General features: G+C 44.0%; 1 protein-coding gene across 1 annotated transcript; it reads left to right on the plus strand.

Moving 5' to 3' along the window:
* Nucleotides 1-467: 467 nt before the first annotated feature.
* Nucleotides 468-22,968, plus strand: bin2b (bridging integrator 2b; the record flags this gene model as incomplete). Its single annotated transcript, XM_080521933.1, has 10 exons — nucleotides 468-522; nucleotides 7,724-7,818; nucleotides 7,929-8,024; nucleotides 8,105-8,212; nucleotides 8,507-8,592; nucleotides 12,477-12,552; nucleotides 12,679-12,761; nucleotides 13,929-14,595; nucleotides 17,910-18,002; nucleotides 22,604-22,968. Coding segments are annotated over 10 exons (1,461 nt in total), but the record flags the coding sequence as incomplete, so codon positions are not given.
* Nucleotides 22,969-24,019: the final 1,051 nt, after the last annotated feature.

Here is a 24,019-nt window from a genome sequence, read left to right on the forward strand (position 1 = left end):
AGAGAGAGAGAGAGGAGAGAGAGAGAGAGAGAGAGGAGAGAGAGAGAGAGAGAGGAGAGGAGAGAGAGAGAGAGAGGAGAGAGAGATGAGAGAGAGAGAGAGAGAGAGAGAGAGAGAGAGAGAGAGAGAGAGAATCTGAGCGCAGAAATGATTTTTGAGCGCAATCTCAAGTTTGTCTTTGTGCAATTTAAATATTCTTCTTCAAAATGCTTTTAGTGCGCTGCACAATTAATTTTTTTTTGCGCTCAAATTTTCCCCATCGCTCGCTCAGAATTTTGGCACAAATACAACCCCATAGACAGTGGGATCATTCCCAGCTCATGCAGGAGAATTTGAAAGCAAACAAAAGAGCAGCAGATATGCAACCGATTTCATCAACTGGGCTCCACACACACACACACACACACACACACACCCCCGCTGGGCAGTCACAAACTTTAGGCCTCTCCCTCTCTCCCCCTCCACAGATCAACGGCTGCAGGTTGTTCAAAGACGTCAAAGCCTACTACGCTGCGGTGAAAGGTGGGTTTACGATGCGTCTATGTCAGGAAAGAGACCTAAAAGTAGGGAAGTTGATTTCTTCTATTCTTAGATGCCCGGTCAACTTTTTTTTATTCTGTCTGCATTACTCGGATGGTCTTGAACAACTAATATCGGGCAGAGGAAAAACTCTGCACTGCAGGAGTGATTGATACAATTATGCCACTGTGTTTGTGAAGCCTCAGCTGTCCTTGCCTTCTCCATAAAATGCTTCTGAGCAAAACATGTTTAACCTTTTAGAATGAGGATAACACAGCTTATGAAGTTACATTTTAATTATTGGAAGAGTGCTTCTGAAGCTGCATTTATGAAGATTTACAAGTTAGACATTTTTTTTTTAAGACTTTTTAATATAATAAAAAAATTGTTTTAGACAGAATTTCAGATAAACCAGATTTCTCATAACAAGTACAGCAACCAAGACAGAATGTACATCTTTTCACAATGATTTCCATTTTTCACAAGTCCAGAAAATGTGTGTGGTGTGTATGGAGGGGCTGACTGTGCCAAAGTTAAATAATTTAATACACCAATTAATTAAATGCGTTATTAATTAATACAAATGTGAATTAAAATATATGAATGTGTCATTAATTAATTAAAATATGAAATAATATTATGTAAAAAACATATTTATTTCACAATGTATTTAATTATTTCATGGTCCGTGTTGCACGGCTTTATGAATTCATTTTATCTGTCAAACTCGCCCATCAAACTCAGTGGGCGGGTCCTGATACCTGCTTGGTTCCCGTGCACATCAATTCAGATCAGATCAGATCGATCTCAGATGAAGGATCACTGCAGAGCAAGTGAATATATTGGGATCCACTGGGTGGCTCTGGATGCTACAGTCTGCTCTTGACTCACTGTGAAACCTGTCTTGTTTCCACCATAGACTTTATAAAGAGTAGACCCACTTAGGCTGCTGTGGAGCAGGAAATGCAGCCGATGCCTTGGTCGGCCGTATTTCCTGCCTATATGGATATGTGTTAAGTATGCGATTGTACACATGTAAAGTGCCATATAGCCTGAAATGAGTGAATATACAGTGTATAAACCATGGCCTGGGAGACGATCAAGGAGAGAGAACACTGTATCTGGCAGAGTACTAGCTGTCCTGACGTAAGGTTGCATATTGAAGCAGTACCCTGTTGCAGATTCACACAGGATGTATGACTTGATGCCATACTTCACAGGTTTTACACACACAGGTTGTACACTCTGAATGAGAGTCGCCCCCCGCCACTGCATCATTCCCTCATCAATGAATATGTTTTACCCTGGTTGAAGCCGAGCGCAAATGGAAAAAGGATAAGCTGCAGGTTTCACGCCAAATCCTGAAAGACTGCTGGCGCTGCTACCAGACCGCCGTCAGAGAGGCCAGAACAGAGTACCTGTCCAACATTATTGAGTCTAATTCTCACAACCCTGGTGTGTTATTTAAAACCATAGAGTCTGTTCTGGACTCACCTCAGCCTGTGTTCACAGAGGAATCCCCAGAAATGTGCGATAGCTTCCTGCACTTCTTTATTGATAAAGTTGCTACCGCGAGGGCTCTCATCACCACACTTGCATCTGACCCCTCTGACCACGTTTCTCCCTCAGCTGTGCTTGATGCCTTTGAACCGGTGTCCTTGATTGCACTGCAGAAAGTGGTTGTCCAGATGAAGCCATCCGGCTCTCCCCGTGACATTGTCCCGCCTCACTTCTTTAAAGAGGTTTTTCCTTGTATAGGGCTGTCAGTTCTGGCCATTATTAACAGCAGCTTGTCTTCTGGTGTTGTCCCCCAAAGTTTTAAACATGCTGTGGTGCAACCCCTGCTTAAGAAACCTGGTCTTGATCGTGGTATGCTATAGACCTATCTCCAAGCTGCCTTTTATAGCGAAAATCCTGGAGAAAACTGCCCATGCTCAGTTAAAATCATTCCTAGATGAGCATGATATCCTGGAGGTTTTCCAGTCTGGTTTTAAAACATTGCATAGTACTGAGTCAGCCCTTTTAAGAGTTTTTAATGATATCCTCGTGGCGGTTGACGGCGGTGACCATGTGGTCCTTGTCCTGCTGGACCTGACTGCAGCGTTCGACACTGTGGACCACAATATCTTAGTATCTCGTCTGCAACACCTAGTGGGCATTGGTGGTACTGCCCTAAACTGGGTCAGATCTTATCTTGGGGGAAGATCCATGAGTGCACTCCTTGGTGGCTCTGAGTCCCACACTGCGCCACTGTTATATGGCGTTCCGCAGGGTTCTATTTTAGGGCCACTGCTCTTCTCCCTGTACCTGCTTCCCCTGGGCGCCATTCTGAGGAAACACGGCATCTCTTTTCACCTTTATGCAGACGACAGTCAGATTTATGTGCCACTGAAAAAGGACAATGCCTCATTGAAATTACTTCTGTCTTGTCTTGAAGACATCAAAACATGGATGTCGCTGAACTTTTTAAAATTCAACGAAAAAAAGACAGAAGTGATGGTGTTCGGCCCGAGTGCCACTAGTGAACCGCCCTCGGTCGATTTCGGCCCACTGAGACAATACATTAAGCCGTTGGTCTCCAATTTGGGCGTTAAAATGGACAGTGATTTTAAACTGGACGGCAGATTGGGGCTATAGTGAAGTCCAGCTTCTTTCACCTGAGGCAGCTGGCGAAGGTAAAGCCCTTTCTGACACAGAAGCACCTGGAAGCAGTAATCCACACTTTTATTACATCTCGGCTGGATTACTGCAACTCACTTTACTTTGGAGTCAGCCAGTCTTCCCTCACCAACTCACTTTATTGTGGAGTCAGCCAGTTCAACGAAAAAAAGACAGAAGTGATGGTGTTCGGCCCGAGTGCCACTAGTGAACCGCCCTCGGTCGATTTCGGCCCACTGAGACAATACATTAAGCCGTTGGTCTCCAATTTGGGCGTTAAAATGGACAGTGATTTTAAACTGGACGGCAGATTGGGGCTATAGTGAAGTCCAGCTTCTTTCACCTGAGGCAGCTGGCGAAGGTAAAGCCCTTTCTGACACAGAAGCACCTGGAAGCAGTAATCCACACTTTTATTACATCTCGGCTGGATTACTGCAACTCACTTTACTTTGGAGTCAGCCAGTCTTCCCTCACCAACTCACTTTATTGTGGAGTCAGCCAGTCTTCCCTCACCAACTCACTTTATTGTGGAGTCAGCCAGTCTTCCCTCACCAACTCACTTTATTTTGGAGTCAGCCAGTCTTCCCTCACCAACTCACTTTATTGTGGAGTCAGCCAGTCTTCCCTCACCAACTCACTTTATTGTGGAGTCAGCCAGTCTTCCCTCACCAACTCACTTTATTTTGGAGTCAGCCAGTCTTCCCTCACCAACTCACTTTACTTTGGAGTCAGCCAGTCTTCCCTCACCAACTCACTTTATTGTGGAGTCAGCCAGTCTTCCCTCACCAACTCACTTTATTGTGGAGTCAGCCAGTCTTCCCTCACCAACTCACTTTATTTTGGAGTCAGCCAGTCTTCCCTCACCAACTCACTTTATTGTGGAGTCAGCCAGTCTTCCCTCACCAACTCACTTTATTGTGGAGTCAGCCAGTCTTCCCTCACCAACTCACTTTATTGTGGAGTCAGCCAGTCTTCCCTCACCAACTCACTTTACTTTGGAGTCAGCCAGTCTTCCCTCACCAACTCACTTTATTTTGGAGTCAGCCAGTCTTCCCTCACCAACTCACTTTATTGTGGAGTCAGCCAGTCTTCCCTCACCAACTCACTTTATTGTGGAGTCAGCCAGTCTTCCCTCACCAACTCACTTTATTTTGGAGTCAGCCAGTCTTCCCTCACCAACTCACTTTATTGTGGAGTCAGCCAGTCTTCCCTCACCAACTCACTTTACTTTGGAGTCAGCCAGTCTTCCCTCACCAACTCACTTTATTTTGGAGTCAGCCAGTCTTCCCTCACCAACTCACTTTATTGTGGAGTCAGCCAGTCTTCCCTCACCAACTCACTTTATTGTGGAGTCAGCCAGTCTTCCCTCACCAACTCACTTTACTTTGGAGTCAGCCAGTCTTCCCTCACCAACTCACTTTATTTTGGAGTCAGCCAGTCTTCCCTCACCAACTCACTTTACTTTGGAGTCAGCCAGTCTTCCCTCACCAACTCACTTTATTTTGGAGTCAGCCAGTCTTCCCTCACCAACTCACTTTATTGTGGAGTCAGCCAGTCTTCCCTCACCAACTCACTTTATTGTGGAGTCAGCCAGTCTTCCCTCACCAACTCACTTTATTGTGGAGTCAGCCAGTCTTCCCTCACCAACTCACTTTATTGTGGAGTCAGCCAGTCTTCCCTCACCAACTCACTTTACTTTGGAGTCAGCCAGTCTTCCCTCACCAACTCACTTTATTGTGGAGTCAGCCAGTCTTCCCTCACCAACTCACTTTATTTTGGAGTCAGCCAGTCTTCCCTCACCAACTCACTTTATTGTGGAGTCAGCCAGTCTTCCCTCACCAACTCACTTTATTTTGGAGTCAGCCAGTCTTCCCTCACCAACTCACTTTATTTTGGAGTCAGCCAGTCTTCCCTCACCAACTCACTTTATTGTGGAGTCAGCCAGTCTTCCCTCACCAACTCACTTTATTTTGGAGTCAGCCAGTCTTCCCTCACCAACTCACTTTATTGTGGAGTCAGCCAGTCTTCCCTCACCAACTCACTTTATTTTGGAGTCAGCCAGTCTTCCCTCACCAACTCACTTTATTTTGGAGTCAGCCAGTCTTCCCTCACCCTCCAGTTGGTGCAGAACGCTGCTGCTCGCCTCTTAACTGGGGCACGTAAGAGCGAGCACATCACCCCCATTCTGGCTTCCCTCCACTGGCTGCCTGTGCATTTTAGAGTCCGTTTTCAGATTCTTTTATTTGTTTTTAAATCTTTAAAAGGGTCTCGCCCCGCCATACCTCTCTGAGCTTCTTCATCCATACACTCCTGCTCGGTGCCTCAGGTCAGCTGACCGGCTGCTCCTGAGGAACCGAGGTCCAAACGGAAGCTCAGAGGGGAAAGAGCCTTTTCCACTGCCGGTCCTCACCTCTGGAATGCCCCCCCCCCCCGTTAGACAAGCCCCCTCATTGTCCGTTTTTAAAACTCGTCTTAAAACACATTTTTATTCTTTGGCTTTTACCTCAGCGTGAGACTCTGGTCTGGTTTTAGTGCCTTCGTTTTTTATTGTTTTAACCTTTTATGTTTTGTTTATTGTTTTACCGTCTTCTTGTTTTTATTGTTTTAATGGTTTTATTTTGCGTCTTATATTTTTATTTCAATGTACAGCACTTTGTCTCAGCTACGGCTGCTTAAAGCGCTTTATAAATAAAGTTGAGTTGAGTTGAGAGTTGAGTTGATGCATCTCCTTGAACTTTTTCACAATGTAATCTAACACTGGCCAGGCTTTTTACATTTTGTCAACCGCTTCCTGTAATGCATTATTGTTATAATGAAGGAACCTCCATATAATCTGAAATCTGTTCCGTGACATGGCCTGATGAAATAGGGTGTGGCATCCACCTCACCCACACTCCAGTATGGTTCATGGTTCAGGTTTTTGATATAGCCAGTAAGAAAACTGAGTCCAAAGAAAGTTTTCAGTTCTGGAACCGACACTGGTTTCCATGCATGGCCTCTGCTATGTGGCAGACTGTCAGGGTGTGCTTGAAAATCTTGTCTTGCATACAGGTTGGTCTGATCCACTATATGCTGGAGCAGCTCCTCAGTCATGAAGAGCTCCAGCAAGTCAGCTGGCTGGTCAGAATCCAGCTCTGCGGCAGCACTCTGGGGTCCAGGGGTTGTGGTGAAGGGGATTTCATTTGGCTGCCAGTTGGCTTGATGCCAGCCAGAATCATAGTCACGACCTCTGGTTGACGCACAACCTGTAAATTCTAGAAATACAATTACCATAAAAATACAGTTCGTATTGCTGCTGTGTGATGTGGAGTTTTCACCTTGTCTCTCCACACTGCCAGCAGCAGGAGGCTCTCTGCTGGATTCACCCTCTGTAAATTTACATTTCATTCACATCAGTACTGGAAATCAGAAATCCGGGTCAGGCTCTCTGAAATCACTCGACTCGTCTGACTGTGGAAACGCACACCGTACACTCCGGCACCGACTCTCTCCACTTGGTCCGGGACCGGTTTGATCGTCGCCAATGTTGTTTCTGCGAACCATACTCTGTTCGAGTGTGAGCTGCTTGAATGATCCACGTTTCTCCATTTTCCTCTTCTTCACGCATCTTCCTCCCATATAAATCTCTCACCCAAAATGAGCACTACTGGCTCCGACGGTGATCAGGGTGTCATTACACTTAGTGACAAGTCTGATCTTGATGGACAAGCTCCGCCACACCTCCCCCAGCCCCTCCCATTGAAAAAGATAATTGACGTCTATAGACGTCAATGGCAGCCAATTACTTAATCTCTACATGTATAGACACTTTCTGAATGTGTTTAGAAGAAAATGTCTGAATTGACTTTACACAGACTTCAATGTGCAGGGAACTTTTCTGGTGTTTGGTGGATTTAGGACTGGGCGTTTGGGACAAAGTGTCTGGAACTAACTGGGACTAACGTTTCTATAATGTAACACACAGCTTACACACTCTCACTTACCAACACACGCTTTTTCTTGCCATGGTCTTGTGTTTCTTTTCATTTCATTTCATGTGCCCAGAGGAGTTTGTCTGCTTCAGTGTGTTTGACAACAAGGACTGCACATTGCTGCAGGGCAGTAGTGGGGCCCCATTAGGGAGGTTCCCGACGTGTCATTGTGTTGTGTCCAGGGGTTTCAAGTTGTCTGTCGGGGGCCCTACTGGAAACTGACCAGGGACTACGACTGTTGTTGCTGCATCTAAAGCAGTTCCATTATTTTGTCAGTGAAATTGACTGATGTCAGCCGTTCCTCTGGCCTCCTGCAGCTCGGAACCCCAGGCAGTTGCCTCTGTTGCCTGGTCTGTTGCGGCACAATTTTAGTAGTTTTTTGGGGAAGAAATCGTTTTATGAAGTACTCTAAAGGTTAAAGTTCATTTTCATATAATTTGTTTAGTTTTTTTTAAGCTAAAGAGCGACATGTTGCTTGACCACAACATTGTGTCCTGCTGTAGCTTGATGACGTGCCGACCTTTACAGACTGCATTGAATAAATCTGCTGTTTTGTTTCCACTTCCTTCCTGCAGGAGTTCACGAGACATCCAAACGGCTGTCTCAGACCCTGAAAGACATCTATGAATCAGACTGGATGGGAGTGCAGGACCTGGGCATGATCGCAGAAGTTGGATTAAAATACATCAACAACAGTCTCAAACAATCAGAACAATTAAACATTTTTTTTAATTCAATCGTGATTTCTAAAACTATTTTGCCTCCATGTCTGTGTGTTAGAGTGAAGACTTACTGTTGAACGACTTTGAGGAGAAGCTGAGTGACCAGATTGTCCGCACCATGGAGAACTACACCAGCCAGTTCCCCGAGGTCAAGGTAACCCGACACCCCACAACTTGAATGTTTATCCCATCCACATGTTCTCCCAGAGAAAAGCGTCTTTACATGCTTTTCAGGAACGAGTCGCAAAGCGCGGACGCAAACTGGTGGACTATGATTCAGCACGTCACCACCTGGAGGCGCTGCAGAGCGCCAAGAAGAAGGATGAAGCCAAAATATCCAAAGTTAGTATTAGGCTGTTTATGACCAATTTTTCAAGTGAAAATGCTAAACATTCATTGTGTTTTGGATGTCCGTTTGTACTTGCGGTGCTCAGCGCCTCTGAGAATGCTATCTTCCCAAGGTGGAACTTTTAGAAAATGCTAGCCTATTGTTCAGTTATTGCGTGTGTGTGGTTTCATTACAAAGAAAGAACAGCACTCCCCAGTGGCCCCAAATCAACTTGAAATGTTGTAGAAACAGTTTCTAACTCTCCAGAGTGGTTGATGATCAAAGAGGTTTTTAATTGTCTTGAACAGGCTGAAGAGGAGTTCAACAAAGCCCAGAATGTCTTTGAGGAGATAAACAATGAGTTGAGGGAGGAGCTACCTGTCCTCTATCAGAGGTGAAGTTCAACACACACACACACACACAGAGCACATAGTTTGTTTGTTTTTTTACCCACTGTCAACATACATTTCATCTGGAGCTTTAAAACATGTTTAACTTTTGAAATGAAGGAAATTCAGTTTTGTTGGAACATAGTTTTTACTAAAAATAAAACAACTGGTTGAAATGTTTTTTGACTGCAATTTAGAACATTTCTAGCTGTTTTATAATTTTTAAATTCTTTTCTGTGGATTTAGCCATGTTAGCTGCTTTAGCTGTTTTTCGTTTTTAACGGATTAATAAAGTGTCTGTTTGGAGCTGGTTTTTTTATCGAGGACCGGGAATCATTCGTGGTTATACTGAGCAGTACTAGTACAATGTAGAATACTAGTATTGATGCATCAAGACCAAAAATGAGATACTTTAGTGAAAGTAGGGAAGCACCAATCCACTTTTTTTCACTTCCAATCTGATCCCAATACTGAATTTTGTCATCTGCCAGTACCGATTCTGTTCCGATACCAGAGCTCTGTATGCTTTAATATTATTATCAATTATTATTGATTTAATATGAGGCTGTAATAAACTCCTCTCTACAGTAAAGTATGACATGTAGGAATTTTTACATGTACTCTCTCTACAGACAACTTGAGTTATTAGAAGGTCAGAAAAGGAAGCAGTACAAACTATTTTGTTCCATTTGGACAATGTAAAGGTCTGCATGACGTCATCATCTCCTTATAAACTACTTCTATCTTTAAAACCTTGGAGGAGCCAAGATGGCGATGAAGTGATAAACGCTATTGGAGAGCTTCTCCCAACTTTGTTGAGAAAGACAGCATTCATAAACAGTTTAAAGAAAGAAGAAATGTCAATGGTCTCCTCGACAAAACACAAAAGCGAGGTTCAACGGCCTGTGACTCCCACGAAGGCCCGGCTTGCACGACAACGATTACGAATCTATCCGCAAAACTTCACTTCACTTCACCGCAACTCTTCACTTTTGGGGAGTTCGTTTACACGGCACCAGGGTGTGGCTGCACTGTATCTGCAAAGTTTTTAATCCGGTTCCCAAGGTGGAAAGATTCTTTCAGGGCCGCTCATCCCTCCTGCAGAGCCTGATGAAGAATATTTATCCTGTAACTGCGTGTGCGAAACTCTCCCTCTCCCTTCCCCTTCCATCCCTCGTAAACAAAGATGGCCGACCTGCAGTGGTATCAGTCACAGTCAGTGTTGTAGTTTAATTCTCCATATCAGTAGTTTATAGTGGAGACTCTCCCTGATAACATCCGATGCCTCATCAGTCCATGTCCCATGCTCTCCATTTTCTTCATGTTTATAGTGTATTCTTCTCCACACACAGTGTGGTTTCATTACAAAATCAAGCAACAGCGCCCTCCCATGGCCCGGCAGACTAACTACATTGTTTTCCCTGTGTCCGCTGCTGCAGTGGAAACACACTCCTTGTTTTTTAACGGATTAGGTGTTGTCACGTGAGACGTTGTCATGTAAGCAGGGCCTTAATCTCCGAGCACTAAAAAGGTCAAATGGCACAAGATATGGTAGACTCCATAGTAGCCCAGCTAACGCTAGCGATTGAACAGCAAGGCTCTGCAATCGAAGTCAATTGTAGAACTGAAAATGGCTGTAAATGTCATTTCTGCTGATTTATACAACACTAAAGTGAAGATGGATGAAAAAAAGAAGAGTTAATAAAGCAGAAGACAGAATTCAGTAAGTTGAAGACAAAGTGGCTACAAACTGCGGTGGAATGTGAGGCTGCGTGGGCTGCCAGAAAAAGAGGGAGAAGATGTGAGGATGGCAGTGATAAACATGTGTGGTAACACTGCTCCAGGATACAAGGAAAATTTACAGAAGTCATCGATTCAGTGCACAGGCTGGGGAGAACAAACCCAGCCAACGCATATGCACGGGATGTCATCATGCAGTTCTCGATCAGGCACTTCATCACTGTTCTATTTCACCCTTCCTGACCGCCAGAGGCGGTGCTTCAACGCATATGCACTGGATGATACCGTCTCTCGAATAAGCAGTTCAAGTGTAATACCAACAAAGTCACGTGTGACCCCGAGGACCCGGTAGTCTATGACTTCCGGTCCCATCCAAGGCACTGTCTCTTGAATCTTCTCACATACCCAGGTTGTATTTTGAGAGCGTCGATGGCTTCGCTAAAAATGGAGCCCGTGGTTTATCTTGCCCATCGCCGGTAGCTCCATGCCATTTCAGTCAGAGTAGCGGAGTCTCTGCCCTCCAGGAGCTGCAGCAACTGTCCCGGTAAGCTGTCACTCACTCCTTCCAGATATCAAAGGATGCACGATCAGTTGTGAGTAGAGCTTGTTTTCTTTCTTCCCTGTTTTCTCGTCTCCCCGGTGGCACATGCAACCCTAACCGTGTGGAAGCGGGTTGATACACACCTGCCAGAGGTGAAGGCAGTTTGTTAGCTTCCCTCTCCCTCTGCGGGTGTTTCCTTAGTTACTCTGTTTCAGTTTGTTTTTGTATACGCCTCATTCCGTTCTCACCGATATTTGCAGGCAATTATAAGCCTTATAGGGGACGGTTGTGTGTCCGCTTCCCTCTCCCAGTATTGGCACAATCTGACTTAATGATAAGCCTTTATAGGTGATGGTGGTGTGTTTCTGCTTCTCTCGCCCGGTATTGGCACTGCTTGACTGAAGCCTCTACAGGTGAAGGTTGTGGTCTTTGCTCCCTTCTCCCAATATTGGTGCAGTCTGATTATAGGCCTCATAGCAACAGGTTGTTTTTCCCGCCAGCAGGCGTAGATGCCGTGAGGGGGCAGCAGAGCGGCCTCCTCCAAAGAGGAACACTAAGCTGTTGAGGCGAGTCAGCTGTTGGGGGCTCATCCTTCCCTACCTTAGCTCACACAGCATTCGGTGAGGAGGACCTTATGTCTGTTGCAGCCTCGGCTACAGTGTTTGGAGAGACAGGAGCAGCCTGCCACGACGGAGGTGGCGTCAGGTGTTTCCGTTCACTGCTCAGCAGAGGGCTCAGAAGGGTCCTCTATGGGTTCAGTAATGTGTATGGCTTTGGCTCACCTACAACTTGATGCCCCACAGGCTCAAGGTGCTCCACCAAACGCTTTCTTTGGGCGCACTCTTAACACTGGATGGCCGCCAGAGCATCCAGTCATTCGGAATCCCCAGTTTTGCGAGTCGATTCTGAAGAGACAGTGCCTCGGATGGGACCCGGAGTTGTAGACTACCCAGTCCTCAGGATCTCTCCATCCAGAGTTGTGCTCCACTCACACACTCACACTCACACTCACACACACACACACACACACACACACACACACACACACACACACACACACACACACACACACACACACACACACACACACACACACACACACACACACACACACACACACACACACCTGGGCCAAGGTCCTAGCGACGGGGGGAACCAACTCCCTCTCATCCCTACCTTACGCAGGGTCTTGAGGGGATCAGCTGGCTTTCGGGGTTCTGCCGCTGGGCAGCAGTAGAACGCCCCACCCCCCCCCCCCCCCCCCCCGCTACCCCTCAATTCTAAACCACAGCTTAGACACACACATTGTATCCACCTCTTCCAAACACGAATACCCACCTCTACATGCATCCAACACCCCACAGGGTGGAGGGGGGTGGGAGGGAACACTCCGGGACACCCTGGAACACATGGATTGAATTGGCACCGTGCCTCGTGAAAGCCATATAGAGGGGTGGAAGAGCCACATAGCGCTGCCACACAGACCGCTGGCTCAGAAGTATTGTAATAAACATTTGGTTCAAGATAAGTTTTGGTTGTTCTGTTTGGTTATGGAAAACTACAAAATTGCATCATATGAGAATATGGTCCTCTCTTTTGCCTCCACAGTCGGATTGGCTGCTATGTGACTGTTTTCCAAAACATCTCCAACCTGAGAGATGTCTTTTATAAAGAAATGAGTGTGGTAAGATGTGACTTTTAACTTCCTTTCATTCATATGGGCAGTAACGTCAACGTATTGATGTCCAGAATGTGGTGAAAACCTGCAGGAATGTAATTTGTGTCCCTTTGTTTGACCTATGGATTCCAGCTAAATAACAAGCTGTACAATGTGATGAAGGAACTGGAGACTCAGCACTCGTGTAAATCTTTCATCATCAAAGGTCTGAACAGGTGAGGTTTTGGTGTCTTGCTTGTCATGTCATGTCTGGTTTGACATGCCCTGTCTGAGGTTAATATCACACACACGAGGCCATAGTGGCTGCTACTGTCATACTTCATTCAGACATTTCCACATTCCCAGCGAACCGCAGTGGGACAGCTTTTATGTTGTACTTTGGAGGACTTAGTTTAGAATGAAAGTGGAGCTACTTCTTGGCTAAACGGGAGTTCAACAAAATAGTAACTATGAGGATGACTGTACCCTCTGGGCCCCAGCAATGAATTGAATTGCTGGTGTTGAAGTGGATATAACAGTAAAGAAAGTGGATAGCTTAGACGGCAGGTTGGGGTAATGCTAACAGTCTGCTTAGAAACTGCAGCTTTAAACTGAACCTAAACTGACACTTCAACCTGGACCTAGATTCTTTAAAGTGGCCCAAGACTCTTTCAACTGGACCCAGAGCTTTTAAACTGGATCTAGACCAGGGGTGGGAAATCCTGGTCCCCCAGAGCTGCAGTCCTGCATGATTTAGATGTTTCCCTGCTCAAACACACCTGAGTTCTCATGATGAGGCTCTGCAGAAAGCTTGATAACGAGCCACTAATTGCTGTCAGCTGTGTTGATGTGAGGTCGCATTGAAAACGTGCAGGGATGCAACCTTGGATGCCCAGGATTCCCCACCCCTGACCTAGACTCTTTCAACTTGACCCAGCGCCTTTAAACTGGACCAAGACTCTTTCAACTAGACCCAGAATCTAAACTGGACCTCGACTCTCTAAACTGGACCTAGATTCTTTAAACAGGACCTAGATACTTTAAACTGGACCTAGACTCTCCAAACCAGATATATGCTCTGTAGACTAAATAAAGGCCCTTTAAGCCAGACATGAACCCTTTAAATCAGATCTAGATTTTTTTCAACCCAACCTATATTTTTTTTAAACTGGACATAAACTCTTTAATGGGACCCAGACCCTTTAAACCAAATGGACTCTTTAAACCATACCCAACTTGTACCATGACCCTTTAAGTTGTGCCAAGACTCTCCAGACCGAAGCCAGACTCTTTGTTTCTGGTACAAAGAGCATGAGTCCAGTTTCGACTCTTTAAACTGAGCCCACTTGCTCTGAAACCCATGAACTATAATTAAAGAATGACAACCTTTACTCTTCCAATAGCACAACCAAAAAATCCAAAAACAGAACATCCCTGGTTATCTCCAACCCTATACCCTGCAACACGGCATTTCCCACGGACCACGTCTCCATTCAGTCCTCCAACCAAAACGGCAAAGATGTTGCACCCACTTCGGTCCAACAAACCCAGAGCAGCTCTGAAGGAAGCAGCCCACCGGAGGAGAGCAGCGTCCCCTCCAAAGACAGCAGCTCGTCAGAGTCCGACCTTAGCTCCAGTGGCGCCAATACGCCCAAGAGACGATCCACGTGTGACAGCGATGGCGGCCCCAAGGACGGAGAGAATCAAAGTACAAAGGAGGTGGAAAGCCAGTCTGAAGACTCCAGGGTGGGAGGGCAACAATTGGAGGCTGTGTGCCAGGAGGCCAGCAGTCTCTACGAGTCTGCCCCAGACGGTCCCCATCAGGACACTGACAACAACCCACCAGTGGGGGAAAACGAGGTCAAACCTCCACCAGAAGACGACCGGCTCAAACCTCCACCAGAAGAAGACCGGGTCAAACCTCCACCAGTTCCAGCCCCTCGAGTCTCCTTCCGCTCCACTGAGAAGCCCCCCCTCAGGTCTGCCAACACACCGAAGGAGATGGAAGAAGAATGGGTCGACCAGGAGACAATGGAGGACTCCTACAATCCACCAGGCTTCCTTTACAAGGTACGCCACAGTGCGAGTGCAGCTGGCATGACTTTGCAAGAAGTAACGTGTTTGGTGATGATGCAGATAAAATTGATCAGATTAATCTTGACCAATAGTCCAGTTCAGCTCTTTGGTCCGACAACAGGCTAATAGTTGACTAGCGCCATTCACACGCACAGTTTTCAAAACGTTTTGACTTTGTGGAAACGGGAAAGTGCAACTTTTGTGAAAAGCTCCTACTGCACACCACAGCCATAGTAAATAGTTCTGCACATGCTCAGTAGATGAACAATAACAATAATGGCAGTCTGCAGAGTGTCATACGATGTGTTTTCACTTGAAATGTTGTTGTGTAAACGACATCTCTGAAAATATCTGCTACACGCTGACCGACAAACAGATTCAAGCTTGTGATTACATTTTATACATGGCGAATTGGGTTGAGGGTTAGAGTTTCGAGAGAGGGTTGAAAAACCACCCTTGCAGCTCTTAAATTTCACTTAATCTGTAGTTAATTAGAATTGTACAAGGACTGTGCCAGGCCCAGCTTGCTATCCCATTTCTAATTTTATGCTTAGCTGCATGTTCAAACAAGTTTTTTATTCAACATCAGACATTATTTCCCACTATACATTTGACATTTTAACATTATTACAAATCATATCGAGAAAATTGTGACATAAAACATTTGACCTTTAAAACAATAAGAATAACATCCTCACAAAATAGTTAATGACATGTTTGCATGCTCAACAAAAGTCAAAATATAAAAATAGAAATCTGGTTGGTTGCTGGGGCACTAATACAGTTAGTTTTGAAAAATGTATCTTGAACAAGTTGTTCAAATTTAAAATAAGCACATCTGATCTGAAATGTTCCCAGACGTTTGTCATAATATCTAGTGCATTTGAATTTAGATGTTTTAAAATTCAAATTTTTGAATCAGAAAGATGTAATAGATATTAAATGTAATCATGCTCTTTGTTGCAAAAAAGATGAATAAATCTGCAATAATGCTAAGGTTGTGTAGACAAATATTCACTGTCAATTTAATTTAACAAAGTTTTTGCTGTTTATATACTAGTTTGATAAATGTATTATGAGAAATCAGATTAAAGATGTTAAGGTAGCACTTTATTATAACTATCCGTTATAAGTAGTTAATAAACCATTAATAGCCATCTGTTAATGAGTTATACATTGCTTGTTGAATATTTGCTAACAGTTTATTAAGAATTTATAACTGCCTTATAGATTGGTAATAGATAATTTACAAGCATTTAGTTAATTTATAAATTGCATATTAACTGTATGTTAATGATTTATAACTATACCTTATAAACTAGTAATAAATCATGAATAAGCCATTAGTAAACTACTTACTAATGACTTGTTAAGTATCAGTTAATACTTTATATACATTATTAGGACGTTATTCTAAAGTTGCAACTATTCCTCATTTACTAACAGTTAGTAAATGAGGAATAGTTGCAACTTTAGAATAACGTCCTAATAATGTATATAAAGTATTAACTGATACTTAACTAATATATTAACTCACACTTTACAGACCAGTTATTAATAGTTTGTTAACCATCTACTAATAATAATATACTTTGTGGAACAGCAAAATATCACATTATTGTACCTCAGCCTTGTTCCACCCATTGGCTTTTGTGTGTGCTGTATTTTACCCCCCCCCCCAAAAAAAAAAACAACAACAAACACCACAAGTGAAATTGTTATCAATAACGCAGATGTGTTTAATGTTTCGAAACACAAACAATATACAACAATATAGCACTTTTTGTGCTTAACAGAATTTTAGAGGGACATTTTATAAGCAAACATCACAACAATGCCATGCATTTATCCAGACATGAACATAAACTGTTATCCTAATCATACATTTCTAATGAAAAGATAACAATCTAGCTTACCGTTGTTGTTCATGTGGTCCACAGGTGTAGTTTTCCTTTTACTTCTACCCGCTGTTGACTTTTTTCTCTTTCTCCTTAAGTACCTGGATTCATTTCGGCATTTTGCGCATCACCACTTCCGCTGGGAACACTGGTTTCTGACTTTTTAAACCACCGGGTATTCATTTTCTGAAATCAATGCTTCGATAATGATTAGAATCTGATCATCCCAAAACGAACTTGCTGGTGAGAGAAGGGGGCGTGTCCGTCTAGGTTGTCGCTCGTCAACGTTAAGTGGTAATATGAGGTGATTGACAAGTTGATAACCAACCAATATGAGGGCCGAGGCCGGATCGCTCCTCCTCCAACACCTAAATCCAATTGTGATTGGTTCATTTCACCCCGTCGCCCCGCCCCCTGGTACAATTCAAGCAGGTGATCTGGCGGCAGCCAGAAACTCTGGAAGATTGTTCATGTGTGTGAAAAGAACAGAGATGAAATAAAAGAAATAGGTAGGCCCTAAACTTCATATATGGTCAAATAATGCCTGGTTTAGCCACTGAGCGAAGTGAGCTTGTTGAAAGCAGAAGTAAATCTAAAAGAAGACACAGAGACATGATCAAATGTCTGCAGGAGAAAAAGCTGGGAAGAAGACGAACGCCAGGCCAAAAATGCAAACACAAGATAAAGTTAAAGGAATCCATTAGTGTGGACGACTATGCATGGTTTACTAACTGTTAGTAAATGAGGAATAGTTGCAACTTTAGAATAACGTCCTAATAATGTATATAAAGTATTAACTGATACTTAACAAGTCATTAGTAAGTAGTTTACTAATGGCTTATTCATGATTTATTACTAGTTTATAAGGTATAGTTATAAATCATTAACATACAGTTAACATGTAATTTTGGGGAATACAGCTTTAAATGATCTACTACCAATCTATAAGGCAGTTATAAATCCTTAATAAACTGTTAGCAAATATTCAACAAGCAATGTATAACTCATTAACTAATGGATATTAATGGTTTATTTACTACTTATAGCGGATAGTTATTATAAAGTGTTACCGATGTTAATATGACAAACTGGTTCAAGCCAGACTCTTGATTCAATTGTGAAATAAACCAGTCAATATTTATATTTTCTCAATAGAAATTAGACTTTTGTGTGTCAAGGCTTCCAATCTGTCAAAATAGAATGCAATTTAACATTTTATCATGAAGCTTGAGTTGTCGTAGTTCTTTAAACCTCTTAAAGTGTTGAGACTGCAGCTGCTCCTTCAATACAAATGAAGTAAAATCTACTAACTTCATGTCTCAAATGTACTTTGTCCTTAAGAAATCAAGGAGTTGATGTGTGTTCTGGGTGGAGTACAATGTGTCAACATGGTACATGTGCTTCCATCAGGGGGTGGCGCTGGAGTGCCATGCAGCCTCTGAGGAAGGTCTTCTCCAGTTTGAACATGGAGACGTCATTCTGGTGCTCGATGACACTCTGCAGGTATGTGTGTGTGTTACAAACCTCCTGCATGCTTTGGATCTCAAACAGATGCATTGTGGGAGTTGTTGCTTCAGCAGCTGTAGCTGCTGCTTCATGTCAATTTTGACCATGTATGTGACTGCAGATGGTCAAAACGTGTGCATTTACAGGTACTTCTCAAAAAATTAGCATATTGTGATAAAGTTCATTATTTTCCATAATGTAATGATAAAAATTAGACTTTCATATATTTTAGATTCATTACACACAACTGAAGTACCGTATTTTCTGCCCTATAAGGCGCACCTACATTGACTGACATAATTTACAACTTCATTCATATATAAGGCGCACCGCCCTATAAGGCGCATGGAATAGACCAGTGGTTAGCAACCTTTATAGCTCAAAGCCATTAGGTTACATTTTCCACTGATTCTAACACCCAGAGAGGTGCACACGCTTTATTTTAGTAGTCCTACATGCAGCCTATGCCAGGAGGACACTACACACAAAACCTTCTTCACTACTGGTTGACAACTTACAACTACCGGTAATAATAATAATAATGATAAACTAAACTACATGAACTAAGCAACAAAAACACAACACAACACAATTATTACCGACACCACAAACCAAATATAACCCCCAATAATTGCATTTAAAACACCACAAATAGCTGCAATGAATTATGGGAGTTTCTATCGGCTGCACTGAGGAGCTCAGGATGTCCCATCATGCCTTGCAGCGACAAATTCATGTTTTGTGTTGTTGGAGGTTATTGTGGCTCGTTGTTGGGCTTGGTGTTGTGTTGATTGTGTTTATGCTGTGTTTTTGTTCCCCAGTTTAGGGAGTAATTATTTCATCTAGTTTATTTTGGTTTGTTAGAATGTTGGTGTGCAACCATGAGTGATGAATGTGTTGTGCGGAGTGTCGTCCGCTCTGAAGATCCGGTTGCGAAGTTAGAGTTGTCAAAATAAAAGCTTCTGGTTGTTCAACTGTCAAATAGCAGTCTCGAGTAGAACAATCGTCCATATATAAGGCGCACTGGCAGCTTTTGAGAAAATTTGAGGTATTTAGGTGCGCCTTATAGGGTGGAAAATACGGTAGTTCAAGCCTTTTATTGATTTAATATCGATGATTTTGGCAAAAAAGTAAAGAAAAACCAAAAATCCCCATCTCAAAAAATGAGCATATCATGAAAAGGTACTCTAAATGAGATATGAACCTCATCATCTGGAGCACCACACCCACCCTTGAATCAACGAATTAACTCTAAACACCTGCAAAAGATTCCTGAGGCTTTTAAAACCTCCCAGCTGTTTCATTACTCAAAACCGCAATCATGGGTAAGACTGCCGACCGGACTGCTGTCCAGAAGGCCATCATTGACACCCTCAAGCTAGAGGGGAAGACACAAAAAGACATTTCTGAGCGAATAGGCTGTTCCCAGAGTGCTGTATCAAGGCACCTCAGTGGGAAGTCTGTGGGAAGAGAAAAGTGCACAACCAGTAGAGGTGACCGGACCCTGAGGAAGATTGTGGAGAAGGACCGATTCCAGACCTTGGGGGACCTGCGGAAACAGTGGACTGAGTCTGAAGTGGAAACATCCAGAGCCACCGTGCACAGGCGTGTGCAGGAAAAGGGCTACAGGTGCCACATTCCCCAGGTCAAGACACTTTTGAACAAGAAACAGCGGCAGAAGCGCCTGACCTGGGCTACAGAGAAGCAGCACTGGACTGTTGCTCGGTGGGCCAAAGTACTTTTTTCTGATGAAAGCAAATTTTGCATGTCATTGGGAAATAAAGGTTCCAGAGTCTGGAGGAAGACTAGGGAGAAGTCCAGTGTCAAGTACCCACAGTCAGTGATGGTCTGGGGGGCCATGTCAGCTGCTGGTGTTGGTCCACTTGGTTTTATCAAGGGCAGGGTCAATGCAGCTAGCTATCAGGAGATTCTGGAGCACTTCATGCTTCCATCTGCTGAAAAGCTTTATGGAGATGAAGATGTCCTTTTTCAGCATGACCTGGCACCTGCTCACAGTGCCAAAACCACTGGCCAATGGTTTACTGACCATGGTATTACTGTGCTGGATTGGCCCGCCAACTCTCCTGACCTGAACCCCATTGAGAATATGTGGGATATTGTGAAGAGGAAGTTGAGAGACACCAGACCCAACACTGTGAAGGAGCTTCAGGCCGCTATCAAAGCATCCTGGGCCTCCAGAACACCTGAGCAGTGCCACCGGCTGATTGGCTCCATGCCACGCCGCAGTGAAGCCGTCATTTCTGCAAAAGGATTCCCCACCAAGTATTGAATGCATAACTGAACATAATTATTTGAAGGTTGACTTTTTTTTGTATTAAAAACATTTTTCTTTTATTGGTCAGATGAAATATGCAAATTGTTTGAGATGGGGATTTTTGGTTTTTCTTTACTTTTTTGCCAAAATATCTATATTAAATCAATAATAAATGTCTTTTTGTGTCTTAAGCCCCGTCTCCACCGCACAGAAAGTACCAGCCTAGACGGGTTTAAACCGCTCCGGCTCGCGTCTCACGACATGTAAAGCAGTCTAAACCGCTCTAGACCGCTCCAAAGGCGAACGCTTTTCCGCTCCCCATCCGTTGGGGTACCAGGACCACGGAACGGGTCTGAGGTTGAGCTGCTGTCTGCTGATTGGTCAGTGATTTACTACACGCCCTCAATATTTTAATGTGCTGGATGAATCCTCTGCTGTCAGTGTGGTCAGCTGTGCTCTGGTTGTTTTTATTTTCATTTTCTTTTCTTTGCTGCTCAACTTTAGTGTTTGTTGTGAAAGAGCAGACTTGAGGCAGGGGGAGACCGGGGGGAGGGACTTTGCATCGCGTTGGAGTTTTCTGTTTGCAGCATAGCGCTCGCCGTGCCGCTGATGTGCGTCCGGGACACCGGAGTCTGGAGCTTTCGTCTCCGGCGCTGACCGCTCCGCTTTCCAGAGGCGGTCAGCGTTCTGTTCAGCCGCGGTCAGCTATCGCGGGGACGGACCGCGGAAGCCATGAAAAGGAGCTCGGAGCTCGGAGCTCGGCGCCTCCGTGTTCCGGCGCTGCGCTGCGGCGCCGGAGTGGAGAACCTCCTGCGTTTGAGCAGAAAGCTCAGACTCCCATGTCTGTGCCTCAACCAACCGGGGGGAACACTCCGGCCACTTGCCCCACACCCGAGCGCTCGAGTGCGAGGCAAGTCGCTGGCCAAGCGGCCGAGCGACTCGCTCTCTCAAAACAAACACGGAAGTTGCGCTGCAGCTCTCCACTGCAAAAAATAACTTTTTTTTTTTTCCACTGCAAAAAATAACAGTGCAAAGTGGAGAATTTAAACAACAACAGAGGATTCATAAGATCTACATCTGACGACGTTCTTTTCTGTTATAATGTCACATTTCTGCGGAGCTCGTAAGCCCCGCCCACTTTTCATGCTCCTCTCTGCTGTGGAGACACGACCCAAAATTTCGGTCGGGGTTGTGCTTCCGAACTGCTCCGCTCCGCCCCGGCACTTGTGTGCGGTGGAGACGGGGCTTAACCCTCTAGCTTGAGGGTGTCAATGATGACAGCAGTCCGGTCGGCAGTCTTACCCATGATTGCGGTTTTGAGTAATGAAACAGCTGGGAGGTTTTAAAAGCCTCAGGAATCTTTTGCAGGTGTTTAGAGTTAATTCGTTGATTCAAGGGTGGGTGTGGTGCTCCAGATGATGAGGTTAATATCTCATTTAGAGTACCTTTTCATGATATGCTCATTTTTTGAGATGGGGATTTTTGGTTTTTCTTTACTTTTTTGCCAAAATCATCGATATTAAATCAATAAAAGGCTTGAACTACTTCAGTTGTGTGTAATGAATCTAAAATATATGAAAGTCTAACTTTTATCATTACATTATGGAAAATAATGAACTTTATCACAATATGCAAATTTTTTGAGAAGTACCTGTATAATATGTGTATTGTGTGTTTGCCTGTTCACCTTTTCCTGCCACACTTTTCTCTTCCAATCAACTTTTTATGAACATGCTTGGATCCAGCAGCTTTTTTAGCAAGGACCTTTTCCCCTCCTTGTGCACGGTGTCAATGACAGTCTTCCCCAGGATTGTGTAGCCCACTGACCCACACCGAGACCATTGACAGGCTCAGGAAACCTTTGCAGGTGTTTTGCGTTCATTGGCGGATGAGGGTGTGACAGCAGAACTTTCCAAAACGGAACTTTTCCAGCGCAGTGGGTATTGAATGCTATTGGTTTATTTGCATTCGGCTGGGGCTTACCCAAAAGGCAATTTATGTTGTGATTTTAGTCATTTCCTCTAGTAATTTGTTTGTGGTAGTTTTCTGTGGAAATATAGACATTTTTATCACAAATATGCTGCGTTCCTTTCTCTTTCTCCTCTTCTAAGATTTTTTCGGATATTTAATTTCAGCATCATGGTTGAACTGTAACTTCAATGAGTTCAGAGACGTGTCTTCATGACAACAGGATCAACTTGTTTATGCTCGCTGCAGCCTTGTAATGCATTTTCATCCACAAAAAGGCTAAAACCACTTGCACAAGTGTCACGTTTGGTCTCTGCGAGCTCTCTCATGTGTTTGGGTCTGTGTGTTGCAACAGGAGGGTCTTCTGAGGGGGATCAGGGAGGAGACCTGGAAGCAGCGCCGCTGCCTAGAACACCTCGCTGGGATCTTCCCGGAAAAACTCGTCCAGCCAGAGTGACGCAAGAGTCAGGCCTCGGCCTGCAACACACTGCCTCTGAGTGACACACACATTCTGCGTGCAGAAGCTGCACAAGCAGATGAGCACAGGTCCTGCATGCTTTCAAACATCCCATGATGCAACTGAGCATTCCGTAAGAGATGCTGCAAAACGTCAGTATTTTTTTTAACAATATTCTTTGATTATGACACTGTGAAACATACAAATCTTTTTAAGCTGTTCATGTAAAATTTCTTAATAAAGTCCTGAATAAAAGATCTTGTTTTTTGATGGTTTCTAATAAAGTTCTCTACACATTAACACACAATCAACCTGTTGAAATGTGCATTTATTGCTCAGATTTTGCACTTTCTTCCATAAAGCTAATATGTATTCATCTTCAAAGTGGAAAATAAATCGATCAGTCCTTCCGATTAGCAGTTTAACATAATTAAGTTGTTTTAGTAGATAAAACCTGATAATTAACATTATGCTGATTAAAGTTTTTTCTTATTTATTCATTTCAGGAATGTGACAATTCGAGTGTACATGCAGTACATATATCTATAAACCCTTATTGATATATTAATTTTAATATATTCACCCTAAATAGATAACCTATATTTGACTATACACAAACACTTATGTACAACCTGTATCTAATTGACATGCCTGAAAAAAGGTAGGAAGACATCAGATTTAACTAATCCTACCCCTTCTTGCTGCAGCGACATCCTGACAAGGACCAGCATGAGAGATCACATCACTCCAATACTAACCTCACTTCATTGGCTCCCTGTTAAATCTAGAATAGAATTTAAAATCCTTCTAACCTATAACAACCAGGATCCATCTTATCTTAAAGAACTATTAGTCCCGTATCTCCCAAGAAGAACTCTTGGTTCTCAGTACTGCCCCTGGAGGTTCCTAGGGTTTCTACAGAACTCTAGGTTCTCAGAACTGCCCCCTGGAGGTTCCTAGGGTTTCTACAGGACTCTAGGTTCTCAGTACTGCCCCCTGGAGGTTCCTAGGGTTTCTACAGAACTCTAGGTTCTCAGAACTGCCCCCTGGAGGTTCCTAGGGTTTCTACAGGACTCTAGGTTCTCAGTACTGCCCCCTGGAGGTTCCTAGGTTGTCTACAGGACTCTAGGTTCTCAGTACTGCCCCCTGGAGGTTCCTAGGGTTTTTACAGGACTCTAGGTTCTCAGTGCTGCCCCCTGGAGGTTCCTAGGGTTTCTACAGGACTCTAGGTTCTCAGTACTGCCCCCTGGAGGTTCCTAGGTTGTCTACAGGACTCTAGGTTCTCAGTGCTGCCCCCTGGAGGTTCCTAGGGTT

This window comes from Blennius ocellaris, assembly GCF_963422515.1.
Source record: "Blennius ocellaris genome assembly, contig: SCAFFOLD_55, whole genome shotgun sequence".
Classification (NCBI taxonomy): Eukaryota; Metazoa; Chordata; class Actinopteri; order Blenniiformes; family Blenniidae; genus Blennius; species Blennius ocellaris.